General features: G+C 40.4%; 1 protein-coding gene across 1 annotated transcript; it reads right to left on the minus strand.

Annotated features, from left to right (window-relative positions):
- Positions 1 to 10,496: 10,496 nt before the first annotated feature.
- On the minus strand, positions 10,497 to 15,875 carry LOC129752399 (uncharacterized). The gene is made up of 2 exons (XM_055748186.1): positions 14,606 to 15,875; positions 10,497 to 14,563 (listed from the first exon to the last, which is right to left on the minus strand). Exons 1-2 carry the CDS (start codon positions 15,873 to 15,875, stop codon positions 10,497 to 10,499), a joined length of 5,337 nt encoding a protein of 1,778 aa, XP_055604161.1.
- Between the last annotated feature and the right edge of the window lie 8,432 nt (positions 15,876 to 24,307).

Here is a 24,307-nt window from a genome sequence, read left to right on the forward strand (position 1 = left end):
TACGAATTACTAAAAATTTTAATTTGAAGTTCGGATGTTTCAGCTATTTGTCAATTTAGATATGCAATCCAGATGGAAATCTGAAACTTCAAAATAATATTTTCGATTCAGGCCACGAAAACAAAAAAAAATAAAAAAAATAAAAATCGCATGCTTAAGATCGCTTGACTTCTATTAAATTTGACGTATTGAAGCCAGATCGCCGAAAATAGGGGCTAGAATAAGGTTTTCTGAATTGTTTCCGCACGTCTCCGAGGCGGATTAACATAAAATCCAGGCTATTTTATCTGAAAACTTGACGAAATCCGGGCATTTGATTTCAAAATTTATAATTCAATAGCAATATCCGGCAAGATTTGGTTGAACTCCAGGAATTACTCCTCAAAAACTAAGAAGAAAAACACTTTGATATTTTTTATTTTATCTAGATCAGTAGATTTTAAATCAATTTTTGTTTATTTAAACGAAATAGAATAATTCAGAACTCAATTTGATTTTGGGTCGGATTTTGAATATAGTGAATAAATCAAGGCAAAATCCGAGCTTTTTCAGCGAACTAAGGTCAACCGGGTCGGGCCGAGCTTTTCCCAAACTTTGTGCCAAATAACCAGGTGAAAACGTGCAATCTGGCTAATTTAGTCCAGAACATACCCAAAAGCCCTACATCACTTCAAGTTGAATTTAATCCCTTAAATTGGGGTAACTGTGCCAACTATCTAAGAGATAGGATCGATAATGATTTTTTTTTTCATTCAAGCTGACTGACTGACTTTTGCCTATTTACACACATTTTCAACATCATATAGACGAACATCAATTTTTCCATTTGATCGATCAATATCGTTTTCATTAAAATTATGCCCGAAGGCATGCTGGGTACGCTTTGGCCCTAGATTGATTTCAGGCTATGACTTCGATTAAAAAGAAAGTGAAAGGGATTCAAAGGATTTGTTTAAATAATCCAGCATGTATAAGGAATATTTAAAAATATTACTTGATCGGAACTTTTCATTTTATATTTCGATTTAATTTTATAATTATGTTTTATTTGCTCTATTGTACTGAACATTTCTCCAAGAAAAAGCTACAACTGAATGTTACATTAAGAACAAAATATGCAACAGTCAACATTTCGAAAGAGATGTCATTTCCTACAAGCAAATATCCTCTTGAGAAATTTGTTTTCTACTTTGAACTTTGTAGCGCCCCGGATTGGCAATCAATCGCATTCGATGGATGTAAGAAGGTCGTCTCAGTGCAAATGCAAATAATCGAGTTCCTGCCAAGAGCTTGAAAACTGAATGATAGTTCTTGGAACAAGACCTGAGAGTGCTTTCGATTTGTTTGAAAGAAGTTGTTTTTGTTAAAAAAATCTTTCAGTTTTGCTTTGCTTCCGCTTTAATATTCTACTATTTGATCAAATTTCAAATTTTAACCCAAATTCTCGATATGTAAAGAAATTTCCAATCTTTGACTGTACTGTAGGAAAATGGGATTAAGATTTATAATTGAACAAAAATAATTCTGAAAAGTATGATCTTTTTTTTTTATTTCGGGGTGAATTTTTCGGCTATCAGTCAACTTAAATAGCAAAGACGACTATTTATTTAAGATCCAACGTTTCGATCCTTATAGGATCATCATCAGGGACTGTAATTTTATTATATGTTAACACCGTTTTATAAACTAGTTCATTAATTATGAAATTGCTTACCGAAAAAATGTCGTCTTTTTGTTTTGGATTGATTCGGCTGATCAGATAAAGCTGTCTTGTATATCTGTTACAATATTTTTCAAATTAATTTGGATATTGTTGGAATAAATGTTGTGTTCACTTACTGTGTACAAAGTTTTGCGGTTGAAAAACCGTTTTGTCCTACAATTTTTGGATTTATATTCACCAGCATCTGAAAGTTGTCACACAGTTTTCACTTTCACTTTCCAACTGATTTTTTATCTGATCACGACGAGTGTGTATTAGGTGGTGTCTATTACATGTTGTTGGGTGTGTGTTTCTGTATTTGTGTTTTTATGTTGTGATTTAATTTTTCTTATGTTACATATTGTTCTAAAAATATTTCCGTATGTGGAATGTATGTTTTCGGTGTCTTTTTTTGAATTGATCGCGTTTTTTGTAGTTTTTATGTGGCAACTTTCCAGGATCAGCAATTTGCCTTCGTTGTCACATCTGTCGATGATTTCTGCTTTGTCGATGTCGATCAGATGATCCATAGCTGTTTCATGCTCTAAAAGTGCTGTTTGTTGGCGAAGTTGCTGAATGGCGTAGTCCTGTTTCGTGTAGCCTATGTCCCACAGACGTTTAAGTTCATTTGTCTGTGTTCTATGTTGTGAGATTCGCTGTTTTAATTTTCTTGTTGTGCATCCAATATAACAGGCCGTGCAATTTTCTCCTTCTGCGGTTCCTTCTGTTTTCCATTCACCTTTGCAGTTAATTTTGTAAATAACATTCGTTTGTTCATCCTGCGAGGTTTTATCTTTCACAATTGGGAAAAGAGAACCAATTGTTTTAGTCTGTTTGCTCGCTATTCGCACATTAGCATACTCTGAATGTAATGTTTTAGTTAGGGTGGGTGTGAGTCCAATAATATTTGTGAGCGAACGGGTTATTTTGCTTTCGTCCGCTTCCATAGCTGTTTGAGGTTTTAATTTTTCATTCATTCTATTGATTATACCATTGACTAAGCTTATTGGATAATCATTCAGGCGCAAATAGTTTCTAATAACCTCATGTGTTTTCTTTTTGCTAGAGAAAGAAGAAAACAGCGAAACCCGTTTAGCAAAACTAATCGCCACGTTCAGTTTCTGGTGCAATGGGTGAAAAGAATGAAAATTTAAAAATCTTCCCGACGCAATTGGTTTCATGTACCAGTCTGTGCAAATCGTTCCCTCTTCACTTCGGTATAACATCATATCCAAGAATGGTAAACAACGGTCTTTTTCGATTTCTACAGTGAATTGAATGTTTCGGTGTTGTGAGTTAAAAACATTCAAAACTGTGTCAACAGCATGTTCGGGCAAAACCAAAAACAAATCATCCACATATTTCCTCATATGTGGGATGGGGATAACACTATCAGCAGTTGCAGAGTCGAGTAGATCATCGACAACTATCTCTGCTATAGACGGAGCAATGGGGCTTCCCATGGCAAGGCCAGTTTTCTGTTTGTAGTAGATATTATCAAAACAGAAAAAACTGCTATTCACGCAAAATTCGATCGTCTATAAGAACAGATCAAGGCATATTGGAGTGTTCTTAGAGATGTGTTCCCAATGGTTAATCACACTTTTTCGGACAAGCTCTATTGGTATGCAAGTAAAAAGAGACACCACGTCGAACGATATCATCATGTGTCCGGGTGGCACTGCTATTGTTCTTACATATTGGCGAAACTCGTATGAGTTTTTTACGGCGTATTTTGAAGCGATTGACTGCTGCAGGATTTTGCCTATGAATTTTGAAAGTTCATAGGTGGGTGCGGTCATACACGGGACGACAGGACGTAAGGGGAGCCCAGCCTTGTGAGCCTTTGGTTGACCGTATATTTTTGGGCACACAGCCTTATATGTGCGCAATTTTGCTGCTACTTTTTTGTCTAGGAGGTTCAGCTGCTCCAAACGTTTAACCAGATCGTTGTTTTTTGTTTGGAAAGTTGAAGTCGGGTTCCTTTTTAACTTTTCGTATGTTGTCTCGTCGCTTAGTAGATGTTTCATTTTAGTGTGATACATTTCGCGTTCCATAAGGACTGTTTTGTTTCCTTTATCGGCTTTTAGTGCTAGTAGTGTTTCATTTGTTTTGAAAAATTGTTTAGTTTTCATTTCGGCTGTTTTGAACAATTTTAAACGGTGATCATCGTATCCATTAACTTGCTTGTTGTTGAGAAAATTCTGTATATTATTTACGACCCTACACCGGGTGCTTTCTTGGATGTCGTTGTTATCGCTGGTTCGAATTATTTGTTCGATATCAGCTATCAGGTGAAAAAATGGTGTTTCGAGTAGTGCCTTGATCTGTTCTTAGAGACGATCGAATTTTGCGTGAATAGCAGTTTTTTCTGTTTTGATAATATCTACTACAAACAGAAAACTGGCCTTGCCATGGGAAGCCCCATTGCTCCGTCTATAGCAGAGATAGTTGTCGATGATCTACTCGACTCTGCAACTGCTGATAGTGTTATCCCCATCCCACATATGAGGAAATATGTGGATGATTTGTTTTTGGTTTTGCCCGAACATGCTGTTGACACAGTTTTGAATGTTTTTAACTCACAACACCGAAACATTCAATTCACTGTAGAAATCGAAAAAGACCGTTGTTTACCATTCTTGGATATGATGTTATACCGAAGTGAAGAGGGAACGATTTGCACAGACTGGTACATGAAACCAATTGCGTCGGGAAGATTTTTAAATTTTCATTCTTTTCACCCATTGCACCAGAAACTGAACGTGGCGATTAGTTTTGCTAAACGGGTTTCGCTGTTTTCTTCTTTCTCTAGCAAAAAGAAAACACATGAGGTTATTAGAAACTATTTGCGCCTGAATGATTATCCAATAAGCTTAGTCAATGGTATAATCAATAGAATGAATGAAAAATTAAAACCTCAAACAGCTATGGAAGCGGACGAAAGCAAAATAACCCGTTCGCTCACAAATATTATTGGACTCACACCCACCCTAACTAAAACATTACATTCAGAGTATGCTAATGTGCGAATAGCGAGCAAACAGACTAAAACAATTGGTTCTCTTTTCCCAATTGTGAAAGATAAAACCTCGCAGGATGAACAAACGAATGTTATTTACAAAATTAACTGCAAAGGTGAATGGAAAACAGAAGGAACCGCAGAAGGAGAAAATTGCACGGCCTGTTATATTGGATGCACAACAAGAAAATTAAAACAGCGAATCTCACAACATAGAACACAGACAAATGAACTTAAACGTCTGTGGGACATAGGCTACACGAAACAGGACTACGCCATTCAGCAACTTCGCCAACAAACAGCACTTTTAGAGCATGAAACAGCTATGGATCATCTGATCGACATCGACAAAGCAGAAATCATCGACAGATGTGACAACGAAGGCAAATTGCTGATCCTGGAAAGTTGCCACATAAAAACTACAAAAAACGCGATCAATTCAAAAAAAGACACCGAAAACATACATTCCACATACGGAAATATTTTTAGAACAATATGTAACATAAGAAAAATTAAATCACAACATAAAAACACAAATACAGAAACACACACCCAACAACATGTAATAGACACCACCTAATACACACTCGTCGTGATCAGATAAAAAATCAGTTGGAAAGTGAAAGTGAAAACTGTGTGACAACTTTCAGATGCTGGTGAATATAAATCCAAAAATTGTAGGACAAAACGGTTTTTCAACCGCAAAACTTTGTACACAGTAAGTGAACACAACATTTATTCCAACAATATCCAAATTAATTTGAAAAATATTGTAACAGATATACAAGACAGCTTTATCTGATCAGCCGAATCAATCCAAAACAAAAAGACGACATTTTTTCGGTAAGCAATTTCATAATTAATGAACTAGTTTATAAAACGGTGTTAACATATAATAAAATTACAGTCCCTGATGATGATCCTATAAGGATCGAAACGTTGGATCTTAAATAAATAGTCGTCTTTGCTATTTAAGTTGACTGATAGCCGAAAAATTCACCCCGAAATAACATATTTAACAGTCGAAAATCGATACCGAAAAGTATGATCAGTATCAATCTAAGTTACCTTAAGGGGGGGGTAGGGTCTAACAGGTATAAAAAAACACCATTTTCACGATTTTTTTCTAGAGCTATCGTTCAAACAAATGTATTCATATTTTTTGCATTATACAAAGCATTGTTAAAAGAACATTTAGTAATTTTTTCGTAGAAAAATATTGAAAAATGAGCCGGTGACGGAGCACTTTCGAGGATGCCTTTTAGAAAACAGGATTTGCGGTGGACACTGTATCTCAGCACAAAATCATCTGAAGTCAAAAAATCAAAGCAAAATATTTTTAATAGATGTTTTTCTGGACCCCAACGTTTTTATTTAACTTAAAAATATTTTTGAGAAATTTTTGTGGCTGTTTGAAGTAAAAACTACGATTTTTCCCTTAAAAATCCGCCATTTTTCACCTGTAAAATCTCCCCAAAGTAAAAAAATCAAAAAAGAAAAACGTTGGGGTCTGGTATTTTATATGTAGAAAATATGTTCCAAATTTGAAAAGAATCGGATAAGTAGTTTTCAAATGACGATGTCCACGGACTTTAAAAATGTGCTTTCGAGAAAAACGCGTTTGAAGTTTCTGCTTTTGCTTTCTTGCAGTATTAGATAGGAGGAGATAAAGGCCTATAACTTCTACAGTTTTGCTTCAATTGACTTGAAAATTTGACACAACATTTTTGAAATGTTTTACAATAAGAAAATAAAAAAATAAAAAAATCGATTTTTTGAAAGTGTTAGACCCTACCCCCCCCTTAAAACAGTTTCTCTAGCAAAAGCACCGAAACCTTATCAAACGGCTCAAAAATTCATTCGCAGATGCCAGCTTCTAATCAGTATGAACCGAAAAACGGCTGTCTGAAAGTGATATCTTGTTAAGTGAGCAACATTCCTTAACGTTAGACTTCACTCAGATGCTGCTGCCAGAAAGATCACAGAAAGCGGCACTCGATTCGTCAAATCTGCTTCCAAATAACCCATCATCGCATTTGACAAACTTTAGGTCTATTTACTCCCCGAAAACTTGCTCCTCATCTTAAAACCGTTCTGGCTGAGGAAGGAATGGAAGCAGAAAAGTTAAAGAAGCTTTTCTGGGGCCCATCTTTGGGGAAATTACAACTCCTCCAGCCTCTCGAAAGTCTTCCTGGAGCGTTCCGAAATTGCGATGATGAGTGAAAACCAGCCCAATTTCTGCATCAATGATAACCAGCCAGCTGCCAGCAGGAATCAGTTGAAATCTTCAACATCTCAAGCTCTTAACAGTAGAGTATCTGGATGCTGGATGCTGGAAGCTGCAGGGTGTGGATGCCACTCATTCAGAGATAAGATTTTCGATTCGAATCCTCCTCTAAGATAGGGGAAGGGGGAGCTCGAAAAGGACTTCTTCATCTATGTTTCATTTTCTTCACCCCTTCCACCTACATTAAGTACCAACTCTGACAGATTGCGGCGGAATGTCAATGTTTGAAATGTTGCGAAGGCTGTCAGCAGTCACATCTTCAATCATTTCAATTTCATCCCACGAATAAGAGAGAGAATTTCACAGTCTAGGCGGCTTTTCCAGTGCTTTCTGACAACTCTGAGGAAGGTACCAGGACCAGGCCAAGGCAGGAGTTGACTTTTGAACTTGCCTTTCTGGGGAACTTGGGAAGAAATCAAAGCAGAGGGGGGTAAAAATCCCGGAAATAGGAACATTTAGCTGCTCTCCTCCGGCAAAGTCAATCAAATCCTTTTTGGCTGTCACCATTCGTCACCGTTCAAGGGAAAGGAAAGGGGAAAAGAAATGCTCGGAAAGTGGCCAGTACTTGGTATTTCCAGAAATTTTCCTCATCACTGGATAAGCGTATGATTTCTTTCACCCTTTTTTTTTGGACTTTGGCTGATGGAATTTGAAACATGAACGTCAGCTTCACTTTAATCATCCTGAAATTTGGAATCTATTTTAGTAAAATAAAAATCAACAGATTTGTCTGTAGGTAATATACTCTAAAATTACATCGTTGTTTTTTCTTTTCTTTCAAGAGCTATTGAACCTGAGCCATAAATTTTGACAAATCAGGACGGTCCAACACCTGGAGAAGTCTCTGTATTTGAGATAAACGAGAAACTTTTTGATCTGATAACACCGTTGGATAATTGAAGTTCTACTGCTAGTCCTTTTGATGTGGATAGTAAAAACAACAAATTGCGAGGCGTTCTTGGGGTGACTGTGTAAATTTCGGGCTTATCCAGGATATTCGTATATAATGATGAAAATTGCTGGTAATTTGTAAAATGTAGTCCTGTTTGGAAAGAAAGTAAACATTTTACTCATTGTGATATGAGTAGTTTCCCAATTAGGGAATATGAGTAGTGGAAAGTGACAAATAGCTATCGCTTATGTAAAGAGTAGTTGTTTAAGGACATGACAAACAAACCTGAATAAAGATAGCTCTATTTCCCGACTAACACCTGCGTTGATAACTCATTTCAACAATAAGTGACTTGAAGATTTCAGACTTCCAAAGAATAAAATTAAAAATAATACAAAAGAATAAAAATTAAATATTATGGAGATACAGATATATGTGAGAGTTTAGAAATTCAGAACCTAAAAAATGATTATATTACATATAGAAAATAATTCAGTGACTCAAATTTACCTTAACACAAAATTAATAATTAAAGTTACAATCAGAACTAAAGCAGGAATTTGCGAAATTTATAATCCATAGTCCAAATGTTTTTTTTTTTAGTTTTATATTATTACTAAGTTATTTTCGAAGTCTCTGAAAACATAATTTTATATAGGGAAGAAGCACTAGTTATTGAACAGATACCAGATATTGAACACAAGTAAAACACTAACAACTTAAAAAAATAATATACATTAGAAAGAGTCTGTAACATATGTGACATGTTCCACAAAGTTGTGTGTTTCAACAATTTGAACAACTTTCTCAAGTACATCAAGTTTGTAAATCGTATACTTAAAAATATATTAATAATAAATAATAAAGAATACAATTAATTTCAATAAAATCGTTTATGATAATGATACATCGATGATTGGAATCGTAATTAAGGAGGCTTCAAAATGTTGGTCTATTTTTAGACCATCGATGACGTGTGCAACGATTTAAAAGATTTAAGTTAAAGAAATATACGATTTGCTTTTGGTTTAATGCCTTTGAAGCAAATCCCCTTGAATTTAAATATTCCAGATAGCGTCGAGGAACCTGTCGTGATTTTACGAATCTCAATTCAAAGATTTACCTTGGGCATGTCTGTCAATCACAAGAATATATCAATGACTGAATTTGTTTTGATTGTTTGCCTAGTGTTGCCAATATAGCAAACGTTGCCATAGAAATTTATTTCATTTTATTTATTTTCAGTGTTGCCGAATACAACTATTATTTTATTTTATTTTTAATTAAATTTGGTTTATTTTCTGCATATCTTTCATCTCATCCCTACATTCCTTCTTACCTCTATTCTCAATTAAAACTTTTTACTCGTCGACTTTTGTTTTTTTCCTTTAGAAAAAAAATTACCAAATATTTGTTCCATATTCCATATATTTATTCTTTATTGTACAAGTTTTATTTAATTTCTGCTTATCCTTCATCTCATCTCTACATTCCTTCTCATCTCTATTCTCAGTTGAATCTTTTATCAACAGACTTTTGTTTTTCTAAAATACAAAATTTTATTTTAGCCAAAGTTTTCTGAAACTGTGTTTTTCTGTCTCTATTTCTCTCTCTAAATTCGAAAGTATTTTTAGAAACAGCCTACCCAACCAGAAGGCTTATTCAAAACAAAATCCAAATCAAATTAAAAAATCAGAAGCAGTAGCCTTAAAAATCTGTGCTTCTGTAGCCAATTCCGTCTTATTCTACCGGAAGGCCAAATCTAAACAACAACCAGCAGCAGTCTTAAATATCTGCGCTTTTAACGCCAATTCCGTCTTATTCTACCGGAAGGCCAAATCAAAACAATCAGCAGCAGCAGCCTTAAATATCTGCGCTTTTAACGCCAATTCCGTCTTATTCCACCGGAAGGCCAAATCAAAACAATCAGCAGTAGCAGCCTTGAATATCTGCGCTTTTAACGCCAATTCCGTCTGTTCCAGGCAGAAAGAGCCTGATTAGAAATTAAGGTAAAACCCCGCTCCCGCAAGGGTTTAACACAGAAATGTCATCGGAACAGAAATGCGACACAACGGTTAGAGAGACTTAAAAAGACTGGAATTTATTTTACTGTATCATACAGAGTTGTTTAAAGTTTGCTGACGCAGCTTCGTCGCTGCGCCCTCCAGTTGTTTCAGGCGTCGCGCATTCCTGCGCCAACGCCAGACGATGACGATGATGATCGCCGCGATGATGAACAGGGCGTCCACAGAGTAGCCCACAATGTTGTGAGTGGAGATGTTATTCTCCACGGCGACTTCGGGTGGCGATTCCATTGTAAACGGCCACATCTCGAATTGCGTCTCAGGTTTCTGGCTGCTATTCACGAAATGAATGCAACATTGTTGCTGCTGGGTTGGCTGGGTGCGCGAGCTCGGTCGTTGAGTCCGCGCCATCGTTGATAGCACATTTTGTGCTGACAAATTTGATGTTTGTTATTTCGACCACAGTTTGGTCTTACTGTTTCCTATTTTCCTTCGCGGCAAGTAGCACATTAAGTGCTGACGTACCACTTCGGATGTTGTGGTAACTTCTGCAGCTATGCAGGGTTACCTTAACCGCTCCATTTTCTCCCCCCTTTGGAGCGAAGTCTGTCGCTCCAAACATTGCTACTCATAGCCAGGGGTGGTGGGTCTTCTTCGTTTTCAGGTACTGGCCCTTGCTCGCGTACTTCATGGTGTGGTTTATTCACTATTTCTGAAGAATCAAATTGAGATGGTTCGACTGATTCGCCTACTTGACTTTCGGTAATGTCGATGGGCAGTGGTGCCAAAGCCCGAACATTTCGTGTGTAGATACCTGAAGCTGTGCGTACCGTTGCTACCCGCACAACTCCATCCTTTCCGGGTTTGGTGTGAGTTACGATTCCCATGGGCCACTTTGCCACGGGGTTGTTATCGTCTCCAATCAATACGATTTGACCTGGCTTCAAGTTAGGTTGCCTTTTTGTCCACTTGAAGATACAGCGCAAATGCTGCAAATATTCATTTTGCCATCTACGCCAGAATTGTGCGGTTTGGCGTTGAATGCGCTTCCAGCGCATAACTAAGTTTTGCTGTTCTAAGTGGCTTGCCGGGATGGGTATAGTAGTCATGGCTCTTCCTATTAGGAAGTGTCCTGGTGTTAAAGGTTCCGGAGCTCCGGCGTCGGAGAAAATTGAGGTCAGCGGACGTGAATTCATTATCGCTGATACTTGGTAGAACACCGTCTGAATTTCCAATATATTAAAGCTGGATCCACGAGCGGCTGCGGTGAAGAGTCTTTTGGCCACTTTTATGTTGGCCTCCCACAGACCTCCGAAATTAGGGCTTCTCGGAGGGATGAAGGAAAAGCGTATTCCTTCCTCAGCTGCTATCCCTATGAGTTCGTTTTGGAACAACTCCGAGTTATATACTTTGCTCAGTTCTGCAAGTTCGCGGCTGGCTCCGACGAAGTTGCGGCCGTTGTCGGAGTATATCACCTCCGGTGTACCACGCACTGATACAAACCGTATCAAGGCGGCTAAGAAGGCCCCGGTGGATTGATCCTCCACCACCTCGATATGCACTGCTTTGGTCGAAAAGCACACAAACAGGCAGGCGTAAACGGTAAGCCTCATTTTCGCCCGCTGACTTGGCAGCACTTGGAACGGCCCGCACAAGTCTACGCCAGTATGAGTGAACGCTGTAGAGGGATTCACTCTGGGCCGTGGAAGCTGGCCCATCATTTGCTCGAATCTGCGAGGCCTTGCCCGTACGCAGAGTACGCATTTTTGAAGGACGGATTGGGTTGTTTTCCGCAATCCCTTCATCCAATAGCTTCGTTGAAATTCGGCCAAGACTATTTCCAGACCGGCGTGGTTATTGGAGCGATGTAGATGCACAAGGATGATTCGTGCAAACGGATGCTCCCTCGGAATGAATATTGGATGTCGCTGTTCTTCAGGCAAGTCTGCTAAGTTTAACCTGCCTGTTACTCGAATGAGGCCACCTGCCAGCATAGGATTGAGGTGCTGCAGGGGGCCCTGCTTTGTAGGAATGCCGTGTAAACCGATGCTCTTCAGCTCTTGTCCTAGGCAGACGGATTGCATATTTTTGATGACTAGATGTAGTCCTGCTTCCAGCTCTTCAACAGTTAGAGGGCCGGTCATGGTTTGTAGGAGTTGTTCAGAATTAATAGAACTTGTAGCTTTTGCCTTAAAATTGCTTATGGCGCGCTGTATTAAGGCGAAATGCCTTCTGGTCCTTCGGAAAGAATTGCAGTACTTGTAACTCTGGATATAATCTTCTGGGTCAGGATCATGCAGAGTGTGGTCGATGGTCGGCGCTTGCTGAATTGCGCATACTTGAATTTCTGGATGTACCTCTAGTGCATACGGGGTGGCATGCAGCCACAGCTGCTTCTTGGTGGTCAACAGTTTCCTCACTGAGATTCCTCTGGAGATCACATCCGCTGGGTTCTGGTCGGTGGGGATGTACCTCCAGCTCATCTTATTTGTTAATTGTTGAATGATTTTCACACGATTTCGAACATACACCTCGGCGTGTTGATCGTTTGCGTGTATCCAGGACAACACTACTTGCGAGTCGCACCAGTAGTGAACCTTGTTAATGTGTTGTGGTATGATGCCGATCACGCGGCTCATCAACTCTGCCAACAATTTGGCTCCAATTAATTCCTTTCGAGGAAGAGTGAGGTCCTTCATCGGGACTACACGCGACTTTGCACAAAGCAGGTTCATGGACTTGTTACCTTGCGTGTCTATGGCAAAGGCATAAATTGCGCCTCCATAAGCGCGAATAGAAGCGTCCGAGAAACCGTGCAGCTCCAAGTGTGCTACGTTACTCGGGATGGATTGACGCGGGAACTCTAGTTCCGCCAACTTCGGCAGCGTTTTCTTCAGTTGCTGCCATTCGTGCAAAGTTTCTGGTGGGATCTGGTCCTCCCAACCGAGCTTGGTTTTCCACAAGCTCTGCAGCAATATTTTTGCTGTAATGATGACCGGTTGCATTATGCCCAACGGATCATATAATCTGAGCACCTCCGAGGCTAGCTGCCTCTTGGTAATAGTTTGCTTGCTTGCATTGCGGTCCTCCACTAGGAATCGAAAGGTATCTCCGCGTGGAGACCAGGCCACGCCTAGGGTTTTAATCACATCGTGATTTCCGATGTTGATCTCCTTTTCGAGATCGTCGGCAGGTACATCTTCTATGATGCTGGCATCGTTGGATGCCCATTTCCGTAAGGGAAAGCCTCGCTGCAGAAGAGCGGCCTCCACGGCTTTTCGTTGACTCAGAAGACCTTCTGCTGAATTTCCCCCCATCATCAAATTGTCGACGTAGAAACATTTCTGAATGATATCAGCAATGCTCGGCTGATGCGATCGGATTTCTTCTCCGACTTGGTGTAGAGCGCGACATGCTAGGAATGAGGATGCCGCCTCGCCATAAGTCACTGTTTTGAGGCGATAAGCCTGAATCGCTTCCGAAGGATTATCCCTCCAGGCGATGCACTGGTACCACGAGTCCGTTTCGTGGACATGGACTTGCCGATACATCTTCGCGATGTCGGCCATTAGCACCTTGTCATGGCAGCGAAAGTCCAGGAGCAAATCGAATTGCTCCGTTTGGATCGCTGGTCCACTACGCAGCATGTCATTCAAGGAATGTCCATTTGATGCCTTAGCGCTTGCATCAAATACTACGCGAAGCTTGGTTGATGAAGAATCTGGCTTGATGACACATGAGTGGGGTATGAAGTAGCGGATTTTTTGATAATCCTTTGGTTCTACAACTTCCATATGATTTAATGTCAGATACTCTTTCAGGAACTCTCTGTATTGCTCGTATACTTCCGGAGTTCGCGTGAGTTTCCTTTCTAGCGAGAACAAGCGTCTTCTTGCTTGCTCGTAGGAATCACCCAGTTGAATGGGCTTGTCGTTGAAAGGGAGGCGCACAATATATTTGCCATCTGCCCCTATCTTGGTGTGCTGGAGGAAGTGCTCCTCGCATAGGTTTACCTGGTCAGAGGTGGACTTCGCTTCCGCAGAAGTTACCTCCTCCAAGGCCCAAAACCTCTTGAAGAGAATATCCAATTTCCCATCGGGGTCCTCTTCTTCTTGGATCTCATTTGTACTAACGGTGGCAACAGTCATTACTGCTTTCCGGGTTGACCGTAGCGAAACTAGTCCGCCAACAAGCCAGCCTAAGGCTGACTCCTGAAGATTCGGGCCATTTGTACATTGGATTTGTCTGGGGCTCAGAATCTGGAATAGTACTCGGGCACCGAGTATAATCTCGATGCCTCTTCTCTTGTAGAATGTGGGGTCCGCTAACTCAATGTTTGACGGAACACTCACATCCTTCGCTTCCAGCCGAATGCTGGGCTGGTCGTCTAAAAGGTGCGGAACCAAAACTAAACTTACCTCCATAGCGAAGCTTCCGCATCTGGAGGAGATTACGGTTGTAATCTTTCTGGAAGCATTGACCCTTCCGCCAATGCCAACAAGTTGCACGTCGCTCCGTGCGTACGGTAGTCCTAGAGTCTGCGCGGCTGCTTCCGTGATAGACTCCACCTGACTACCGGAGTCCAATAGGCACCTAACTCGATACCAGTCGGACGCACCTTTAATGTTGATCTCGGCTGTTGCCAAGAATACGTAACTGCCATGTAGTCAGTTGTTACTGCTGGTTGAGGCCACAACGGCTGGGTCAGCCGCCGGCTTCTTCTCTGGAACCGCATCCACTGGATGTAGCAATGTGTGGTGTGCTTCTCCGCATTCTGAACACCGCTTTTTGGATGAACACTTTTGGACGGAGTGTCCCCAAGACAAACAATTGAAACACCGACCGGCTCTTTTGGTCCTATCCCATCTTTGCGGTACAGGCAGCGCTTTGAATTCGGTGCAGTGCCAGATCGCGTGCCCTTTCTCATTGCACGCGAAACAGGATTGCGGTTGCGTTTTGATTTCCCTACGCTGGGGTTGGGTGATGGCAGCTGCTGCTACCGTCTTGGTGTTGCGCGATTTCGATTCGTCGATATCGGTTCGGCACGCTAATTGGTTGGCTCGCTTCTCCAACTCTTCCTTGAATTCTGTCCAAGTGTAGACACGATGTATGTCTAATCTCTCCTCCAGCCTGGATGCGGTTTCCGAATCCAGACGGGATTTTGCTAGACTTACTAGCATTCCATTCGCAACACAGTCCAGTGTCGCTGTTTTATCCTTTTGTATCTGCTTTGCAGCGTGAACTGTAGTGTCCACGGCATCGATGAGGCTCATGATGGACTTAGCGCATGGCACATTTATTTTTTTAAATTTGATCAGTTTTACGAAGTATCCTTCGTACGCAATTCGCTTTTTGTAAAAGCGCGTCTCTAATTTCGCCCACGCATCGGCGAAGCTAGTGCCAGAGCTTTCGAGCGCTTCGATTGAATTTCTTGCTGCCGCGCAATGCTCAAGGCACTTGGAGAGAAATGCGAATTTGTCGGCATCTTCTCCAATCGTTACCATGCGCTTTTCAAAGCGCCCTTTGAATGTCAACCACTCCGTCGGCGAACCGTTGAAGTGGGGTAGCTCGATTCGGGGTAAATGATCCGCCCGACTCGTGCTTGGTGCCAGTGTCTGGTCGAGCAAGTTTTCACTCGGGCGCTGGTGATTTCTGGCAGCTTCCGCATGCTGTCTTTCCCAGCGGCCGAGTTTCACTTGAACGGCCATTACCTTAGTTAGTAACGGCCCTCTCCTTGCCGAGGGACCTGAGGCCCCTTCAATTTTCAGCAACACAGCTGTTGCTTGGTCGAAAAGAACACGCAAGGTGTCCCTTTGCACTGCAATTTCCTCCACTTCCGGAGGGTTAGCGTCGCTGCGCTGGTCAACCAGCACCGCGATCTCGTTGACGGACCCTTCTAGGGCAGTCAACTGCCGCATCCACACTTTACTTAGTTCTTCCTCGGCCATTGTTCTACACTAGGAATGCGAGTCACTTTTCAATTTACTGCTTTTTCTTTCGTTTAGCTCTCCCCCCGACGGGAGAAGCTACACAAGTCTCGCCGCGTTTGTTTTATTTATTTTCACGATGGTGCAGTGGCACCAAGGCACATAATCACACACTGATTTCACTTTCGTTGATTGGATTCTCCCCCCGACGGGAAACACTACGCGCGCAGCGAGCGAATTTTCAACTTTCTTCTTTGCACTAATCACACGGTTAGCCACACAGGTGCGTGTGAGCTCAATTAAAACATAGACGGCGGATTCAAAACGTTCCACTCTAGCCTCTCGCTGATTGATTCGGCTAACCTCACCAGTTCGTCAGTAAATCTTTTTTCGTAACCTCTTACAGCCGCAGCTCCGGCGGCTAAGTTGAACAGGTGTGAAACGATGATTGTAATGGCTGCGCCTTCTTCTCGCGATCGACACGGCCTAGCCCTTACAGACTCTTCGATTTCCACTAACTGAGCGTAGTACTTAGAGTACAACACGTCGTTGCACAAATTTTGATTCATTTCCACCAGTGGGAGACTTGCACTTTTGTTTTCACTTATGATTGCCTACACTTAGGTTACACTTTATTTATCGTTGCCATTTTGGCACACCGAAACACTTTGAATGCTTTTTTTTTTTTTTCAGTCCGTTCTCCCCCCGACGGGAGAATTTACAATTGATAGGCGTCGTTGCCTAAACCTGAAGTGATCGCACGTGCGATCACGTCGGGGTCACCAATGTTCCAGGCAGAAAGAGCCTGATTAGAAATTAAGGTAAAACCCCGCTCCCGCAAGGGTTTAACACAGAAATGTCATCGGAACAGAAACGCGACACAACGGTTAGAGAGACTTAAAAAGACTGGAATTTATTTTACTGTATCATACAGAGTTGTTTAAAGTTTGCTGACGCAGCTTCGTCGCTGCGCCCTCCAGTTGTTTCAGGCGTCGCGCATTCCTGCGCCAACGCCAGACGATGACGATGATGATCGCCGCGATGATGAACAGGGCGTCCACAGAGTAGCCCACAATGTTGTGAGTGGAGATGTTATTCTCCACGGCGACTTCGGGTGGCGATTCCATTGTAAACGGCCACATCTCGAATTGCGTCTCAGGTTTCTGGCTGCTATTCACGAAATGAATGCAACATTGTTGCTGCTGGGTTGGCTGGGTGCGCGAGCTCGGTCGTTGAGTCCGCGCCATCGTTGATAGCACATTTTGTGCTGACAAATTTGATGTTTGTTATTTCGACCACAGTTTGGTCTTACTGTTTCCTATTTTCCTTCGCGGCAAGTAGCACATTAAGTGCTGACGTACCACTTCGGATGTTGTGGTAACTTCTGCAGCTATGCAGGGTTACCTTAACCGCTCCACCGTCTTATTCTACCGGAAGGCCAAATCTAAACAACAACCAGCAGCAGCCTTGAATATCTGCGCTTTTAACGCCAATTCCGTCTTATTCTACCGGAAGGCCAAATCAAAACAATCAAATATAATCAGCAGCAGCAGCCTTAGATATCTGCGCTTTTAACGCCAATTTTGTCTTATTCCACCGGACGGCCAAATCAAAACAACCAGCAGCAGCAGCCTTAAATATCTGCGCTTTTAATGCCAATTCCGTCTTATTCTACCGGAAGGCCAAATCAAAACAATCAGCAGCAGCAGCCTTAGATATCTGCGCTTTTAACGCCAATTACGTCTTATTCTACCGGAAGGCCAAATCAAAACAACCAGCAGTAGCAGCCTTGAATATCTGCGCTTTTAACGCCAATTCCGTCTTATTCCACCGGAAGGCCAAATCAAAACAATCAGCAGCAGCAGCCTTAAATAGCTGCGCTTCTAATGCCAATTCCGTCTTATTCTACCGGAAGGCCAAATCAAAACAATCAGCAGCAGCCTTAAATATCTGCGCTATTTGTGCTCTTTCTACCAACCACGCCATTGCACAGTGGTCAAAAATGCGAAAAACGTGATCGTTGCTTATAACTTTTTTAGGTCACATCTTAGCTTATTGGTGTCTTCGGAAAAGTTTGTCAAAAAAATCAGCTCTATAATAAAAAACTATTATTTTTCGGATTAATCCCCCTACAAGTGAGATAAAATTTCTTACTTCTCTGTTGTAGGCTTTAGCTCTTTGATGTCTTCGGCAAACTTGTTTAAAATCAAATTTTCCACAACTTTGTCTCAGATGTCAAGTTTCTAAAATATTTATTCTCAGAGATATCGGCCAAATATGAAACTAAACCGCTAAAAATCAGTTTATTAATAATAACTTTTTTCAGTTAATTTTAAGTTTAATAATATGTTCTACAAAGTTGTTTGTCTTACTAAAATACACCACTTTGTTGAACAATTCAAGTTTATAAAATGTTATTCTGCAAGGCTATGTTAAAATAAAAATAATACAAATGCGCCTCCAAACCTTTGCTTCTGACATCGCGCTAGGAAAAGCTATTAGGAAACATACGTAGTAGAATGCGCTATAGTTTCATAGAAATCTTTGTTTTTAATGCAAACATGGAAGAGTAAAATTGATGTATCTCGCTTGTATACAAGTGAATACAGACGGTTGTACCTGCATCTTGTAGACGAAATCTTTGACTTTATTTTGCATCTAAAGCGGGCTGCCCAATGCTGCCCGGTTTTTGTAAAATAAAGCGTGAAAAAGCCCTATTTTCGGCAATCTTTTTAACATAGCTCTGCAGTATTACATTTTACAAACTTGAATTGTTCAACAAAGTGGTGTATTTTAGTAAGACAAACAACTTTGTAGAACAAGCTGATTTTTAGAGGTTAAGTTTCTTATTTGGCCGATATCTCTGAGAATAAATATTTTAGAAATTTGACATCTGAGACAAAGTCTTAGAAAATTTGATTTTAAAAAAGTTTGTCGAAGACATAAAAGAGCTTAAACCTATAACAGAGAAGTAAGAAATTTTACCTCACTTGTAGGGGGATTAATCAGAAAAATAATAGTTTTTTATTAAATAGCTTATTTTACTGACAAACTTCTCCCAAGACGCCAATAAGCTAAAATGTGACCTAAAAAGTTATAAGCAACGATCACGTTTTTCGCATTTTTGACTACTGTGCATTTTCGTGATTTTACGAATCTCAATTCAAAGATTTACCTTGGGCTACTCTGTCACTCACAAGAATGTATCAATGACTGACTTTGTTTTGTTTGTTTACCCAGTGTTGCCAATAAAGCAAACGTTGCCATAGAAGTTTATTTTATTTTATTTATCTTCGGTGTTGCGGTGCTATTTTTAATCAAATTAGATTTATTTTCTGCATATCCTTCATCTCATCCCTACAGAACCACCATGAGCTGCAGATCGTATCGTCAGGGGATCAAGTCCAGGTACTACAAAAGCTTCATGAAAGTTGAAAAAATTCAGCAATTAGGCAAATAATAAATTGTACGATAAAAACTTGAATTTGACAGCAAAAAAATTCATTTCTTTGAAATAATCTTTTTTTTATTCAACTGACGGAAAATAAAAGCCCTGCACTCAAGTCGCTGAAAACGACCAAATAAGTCGTCAAACTTTCCATATTGTTACGAAAAATGTCGTATATAAAGATATTCCCAATCGCGATAATATTGAGCGAAGACCTACAAGATTACAACCTCAATCATATGATGATGTAAATTATCATTGTATATTCCAAAAAGAATCTGGGTAGTCGTAAATGAGTCGCATTTTCATTTGCACAAATCGTGTAAATCGTAATTCAATCCAATCCAAATCAATAATATGTGTGTTAATGTACCTTTAAGGCCTCCAAAATGATACGTATATACTGGTTTTGCTGCATTATATACTATATGTTTACACGTATATTGGCACAAATATTTGTGTTGCAAATTCGAAACATCCACCAAATGGTTGTCTGGGAACAACTTTTGTGAAGTCTTTTAAGTAATTATTTTTGATCATCGGCGGTGACAGAATAGTATGACAATACATTTTGGTTTGCTAACCGACTCAGATGGTGCACTGAGTAAGATATCGGACTGGCAAGCCGAGATGTGATGTTGCCATAAGTTCGATTCTCACTATACTATAAGGATTCCATTAAATGTTTTTCATATTTTGCTGTAGTGGCCATGCATAATTTTGCGTGGGAGCTCGAATCTTTCTGCCAGTAGTTGTTTTCCAATCATATTACCTTTGGTGCAGTTAACTTTTCAGCGCCTTTTCGAAACAGAGATTTGCTAAATAGGCATTGGAATTTGAAAACCCCTTCTATGGGTACAGGCATTGAAAATCTACCTCCACAAAAGATTTCCATTGATCCATATGGAAGCGTCAAATACGAGCCCCTCGCAAAAATAGCCTATCGGTTCCCATATGGAACTATAATTATAACTCCCTCCTAAACCTAGAGGGGCCAGTCTGCAGATCGATCTGACTCCCATTCTGCTCCTAAGCGAGGGACAAGCCTCAACCGTCCTTTCTCCGGTCATCGAAAAGTTCAATTCGATTTCCGCTACTCGCTGGCTTCCCAGCAGCAGCAGCCGATTTGAAAGGCTTGAATCGAATTTGGATGAAAAACGAATCCACCGGAGTCCAGGGTAACTTCCTGCCCATTTTATTTTTTTTTTAATATTTTCGATATCGGTAAAGGATGAATTGGTAAGGGGAGGAGGGCGCTACAACTCCTGCTATAAAGTGTGGGTGCACAAAATTTTCGCTCAATGAAAGCGTAACTTGTTGCTGGCCCCTCAATAGGAGGATACCTAGTTTGCTGGTACGGAGATGAACCGGTTGCTGCTGTTTGCTTTGGGAGTAACTGGGATGGTTAAGGACCGAGTTTCCCAGTTGAGAAAATCGATTGAACTTTTCCGGGAGAAGCGCTTCTGCTGGGTTGGTGTGGGGTGTGAGTTTTTCTTCCGTTCCATATGGTTTGTGATCGTGGGTTGGTTTATTTTCGAATATAAAGTTGTGGAATTTTGACGATTATCTGTATGGTAGTACATATTAGTGTGGAGCTTAATTTAATGTATTTTTTTCTTGTGAGGGGATGGTGTTTCATTCCGTATGTTATTCGGGGTGTGGATCGGGGAAGAGAGAGTGAGAAATGGACCCGGCGAAAAATAAGCATACACAATTTCTTCGCCGAAGCTCACCGTGTGGTAACTCTTGTTGCGTCGTCGTCGGGAAAAAGTGCTTTACCGCCGTCGAGGGTTTGATGCGGGTGGTGTTGTGTCTCTTTTTTTTCTTTTGTTGGGGAGTTCGCGGTATTGATATTGAGTTGCTGTGCGGTGAGTTTGCGCGTTGTCGCTGTGAAGTTGCGGGGAGTACGAGTTCGATTGAGGGGGTTTTCCGTCTGTTTGTGTGAGTGGGCAACTTCGCTAACTGTTGCTCCTAACGTTCGGCTAAAGACCGAGTGACCGGCTTTCGGATCCGGTGTTCGGTTTCGGGGGAAAATAATCTAACAGGTTTCCCGTGGTGCGTGTTTGTCGTCCGTGTGTTTTCCGATAAGAGCCCGAGAGAAGGGAAACCGAAGTTGGTGGGCGGGCGGCCGAAGGCAGACGAAGTTCGCTGAAGGCCCGCTGAATATTCGGTCGTTATCAACACCGCACCACTTGTTGGAGGTAGGTCGTCGCAGTTCGTCGTTGCCGTTTGTTTCCGCTGAGAAGCCATACGGTTCGCTTCCTGTGTGTCGCCTCTCCTGGCTCGAGACGCAACTAGGCAAGGCTAGGCTAGGCAAAACCAGACTAGACCAAAGCCAGGCGCCTCAACAAGTGTGTATACGTGAGGAGTACCGCACCCTTATGGGTGTCTAGAACGGGGACCGAATTTTAGAACCTTATGTTCGATGGTCGACCAAAGTGTCAGTCGTCAGTTGCAAGCGGGACGAGTAACATCGTGAGTGAAGTTTGAGTGTGATCTTGGCTTGTGGCTTTCCCCTCAATCAAGAGGAAGTGAAGAAAAAACTTGGTCAAGTGAATCTAGGAGTTGCCGCTGAACGAATTTGCATAAATCTTAAAATAATCTCGGAAAGTAAGTTAGGAAAATTTTTAAACTCAATCAAGTGCCAACTTTTAACAAACATAACAAACCTAAATCCAGAAATAAAATCGATCAAAACCGTGAGGAATACTAACGTCTTCCACAAGAAATACTCAACAAACTAACAACTAAAATCAAACAACCTGTTAAACTTCTTGACGCAAGAAGCACCGAAGAGAAAAAAAAGCACTTGAAAACCGACCAAAAGAAGCTGCACCCGTTCGCTGTTGCTGACAAAACGAAAGAAGGTAAGAAGAGATCCCTCCCAAGTTTTTGCTCCTCCAGCACACTTCAACAAGCTGCGCCTTTCACTGTTCAGTTCAGTTCAGTTAAGGATTTCGCGAAATTTTCCACTCTCGAACACACGAAAACGACACCCAACAGCAAGATAGGAGGGAACAGCAGCAAAAACAACCATAGAAAAGGACTGACTGAAAGTCTGAAGCCTGTTCAAAGTAGAATGCTGAAGCCTATATTGAATTTCACTTTACGTTCTCTCCTTCTCGGTTCTTCGACTACTAGTAAAAGTACCTACACCTACTAGCAGATGCTGATGCTGAAAATGATGGAAAATCGGAACAACCGTATCGTGGGAGACATGATTTTCGTCACCACTTTCATCATCGTTCGATTCAGTGTCCTTCGAAATGGTTTGGCGAGAAATTCCTCTGCTTACGCGTGTACTTCTTCTCATGATTTTCCCAGTTTTCCAGTTGTTTTTGGATCGATTTTCATCATCCGGCTGTTTGCTGTACGGTTGCTTGCTGCATGCAGGAGCAATATCTTTCTTTCTTCCTTACTTGTTTGCCTTGAGGGTGCAATGAGAACAGCTTGGGGGAAGTTGAGTGAGCAAAACAGATTGATTAAGTTTAATTACAATTTTTTTTCTCGATACTTGAGACGCTCAATTGATGAAGTTAGCAGCAATTTTTCTCATGGTTAAAGGTGGTGTCCTCCGAAAACCTTCCAATAACTGATGGATCACACCTTAAGTTTTTTTTTAATACAATTTGATTGGCAGTTGACGAATTCCAGCATATTTTTTAAATTTTACATCGAATTCTAGCAGAATTTAAGTGACTACTTCTATTTATCTAAGCTCCTTTCAAAGTTAAAAGCGAGAGGATTTCTCTGAACTTGTTAAATTACTATTAACATAGTTGTTGAAAAGTTTTCAATAATCTAAGACAATCCAACCAGAACATTGAAGATTTTAAAATAATAAAATTGTTGTTTTTCATTTCATGGAATTCAGAATGCAAATGAAATTTTGGTAACAGTTGTTGGCGTTCAACAAAACAGGTTTCCCACTTATTGATAAACCTACCATACACCGGGGTAACTTTGATCAACATGGAATTTTTCCACATAATCGTCGATAACTAATAACTAAAGTTTAAATATCTCAAAACTTTTTTCTACGTTTAAAACCTATAAGTTGAGTTTCAAATTTGGAAAAACTTGGTATGATTTTGAAAATTTCAGTAAAAATGTAATTAAAAAATCTTTAAATTTATTTTTTCTAAGGCTTGCAAACAAGGACCCTTCATGATAAAATAAAACTATTGAGAAGAAAACAGGTTGATTTGTGTTAAAGTTCAACTTTTTTTCATTAGTAAATATATTTTTACTGTAGTTTTATTGTAGTTTGAGGTATATTTTGGATATTTAAAAAAAAAGAAATTTTCCAAGAGTTAGCCAGTCTAGGACAAATGGCTGAAACCCTATCAATAAGTAAAATTTGAGGGAAAAAATAAAAGGGAATAGTTGGAAGGCCTAGGGTATTGCCAATTTCACTTCTAGCGTAACATTTCAAAAGGGCGAAACTGCCAAATGTAAACAAACCAAGTTAACGATCATTCCTGATGCACGCGGTTGCACTTTACCTATCAAACACGATTTCATCTTTAAATTACTTAAAACTTTCGAAAAATTAATAAAATTCAACGTGAAGTTACGCCTATTCAAAATGGAGTGAATTTTTCTATTCGTGTAGAGCCAAATGGCGTAACTGAGTTGACCGTGTGTGACAAAACGGTCTAATTAGTTTTTGCGTGTAGGATGAATGGGCGTCACTTCAAAACCAAAACAAAAACGGCCGATCAATTGGGCGAAACTTGCAGGCGTAGAAGGGGGGCGAAACTTGAAAATCTCTTAAATTAAGTGAAAAAATTTAAAGTTCTTGATATCCATCGAACAATAAGTGAATATAATTCACATTTTTTTCTTTTGTTGAACAAAAAGTGGTCGATTTTTAAATAGGATTTGAATAGGTGTTCCGATTTTTCAAACGTGTTTTTCTCGTTTCGAGCTTACTGTTAGTTTCGCCCTTATGAAATGTTACGCTAGATTTGTTTTAGTAGTTACAATTTTACTAGTTATGTTA

The sequence above is a fragment of the Uranotaenia lowii genome, chromosome 3 (assembly GCF_029784155.1).
Source record: "Uranotaenia lowii strain MFRU-FL chromosome 3, ASM2978415v1, whole genome shotgun sequence".
NCBI classification, from domain to species: domain Eukaryota; kingdom Metazoa; phylum Arthropoda; class Insecta; order Diptera; family Culicidae; genus Uranotaenia; species Uranotaenia lowii.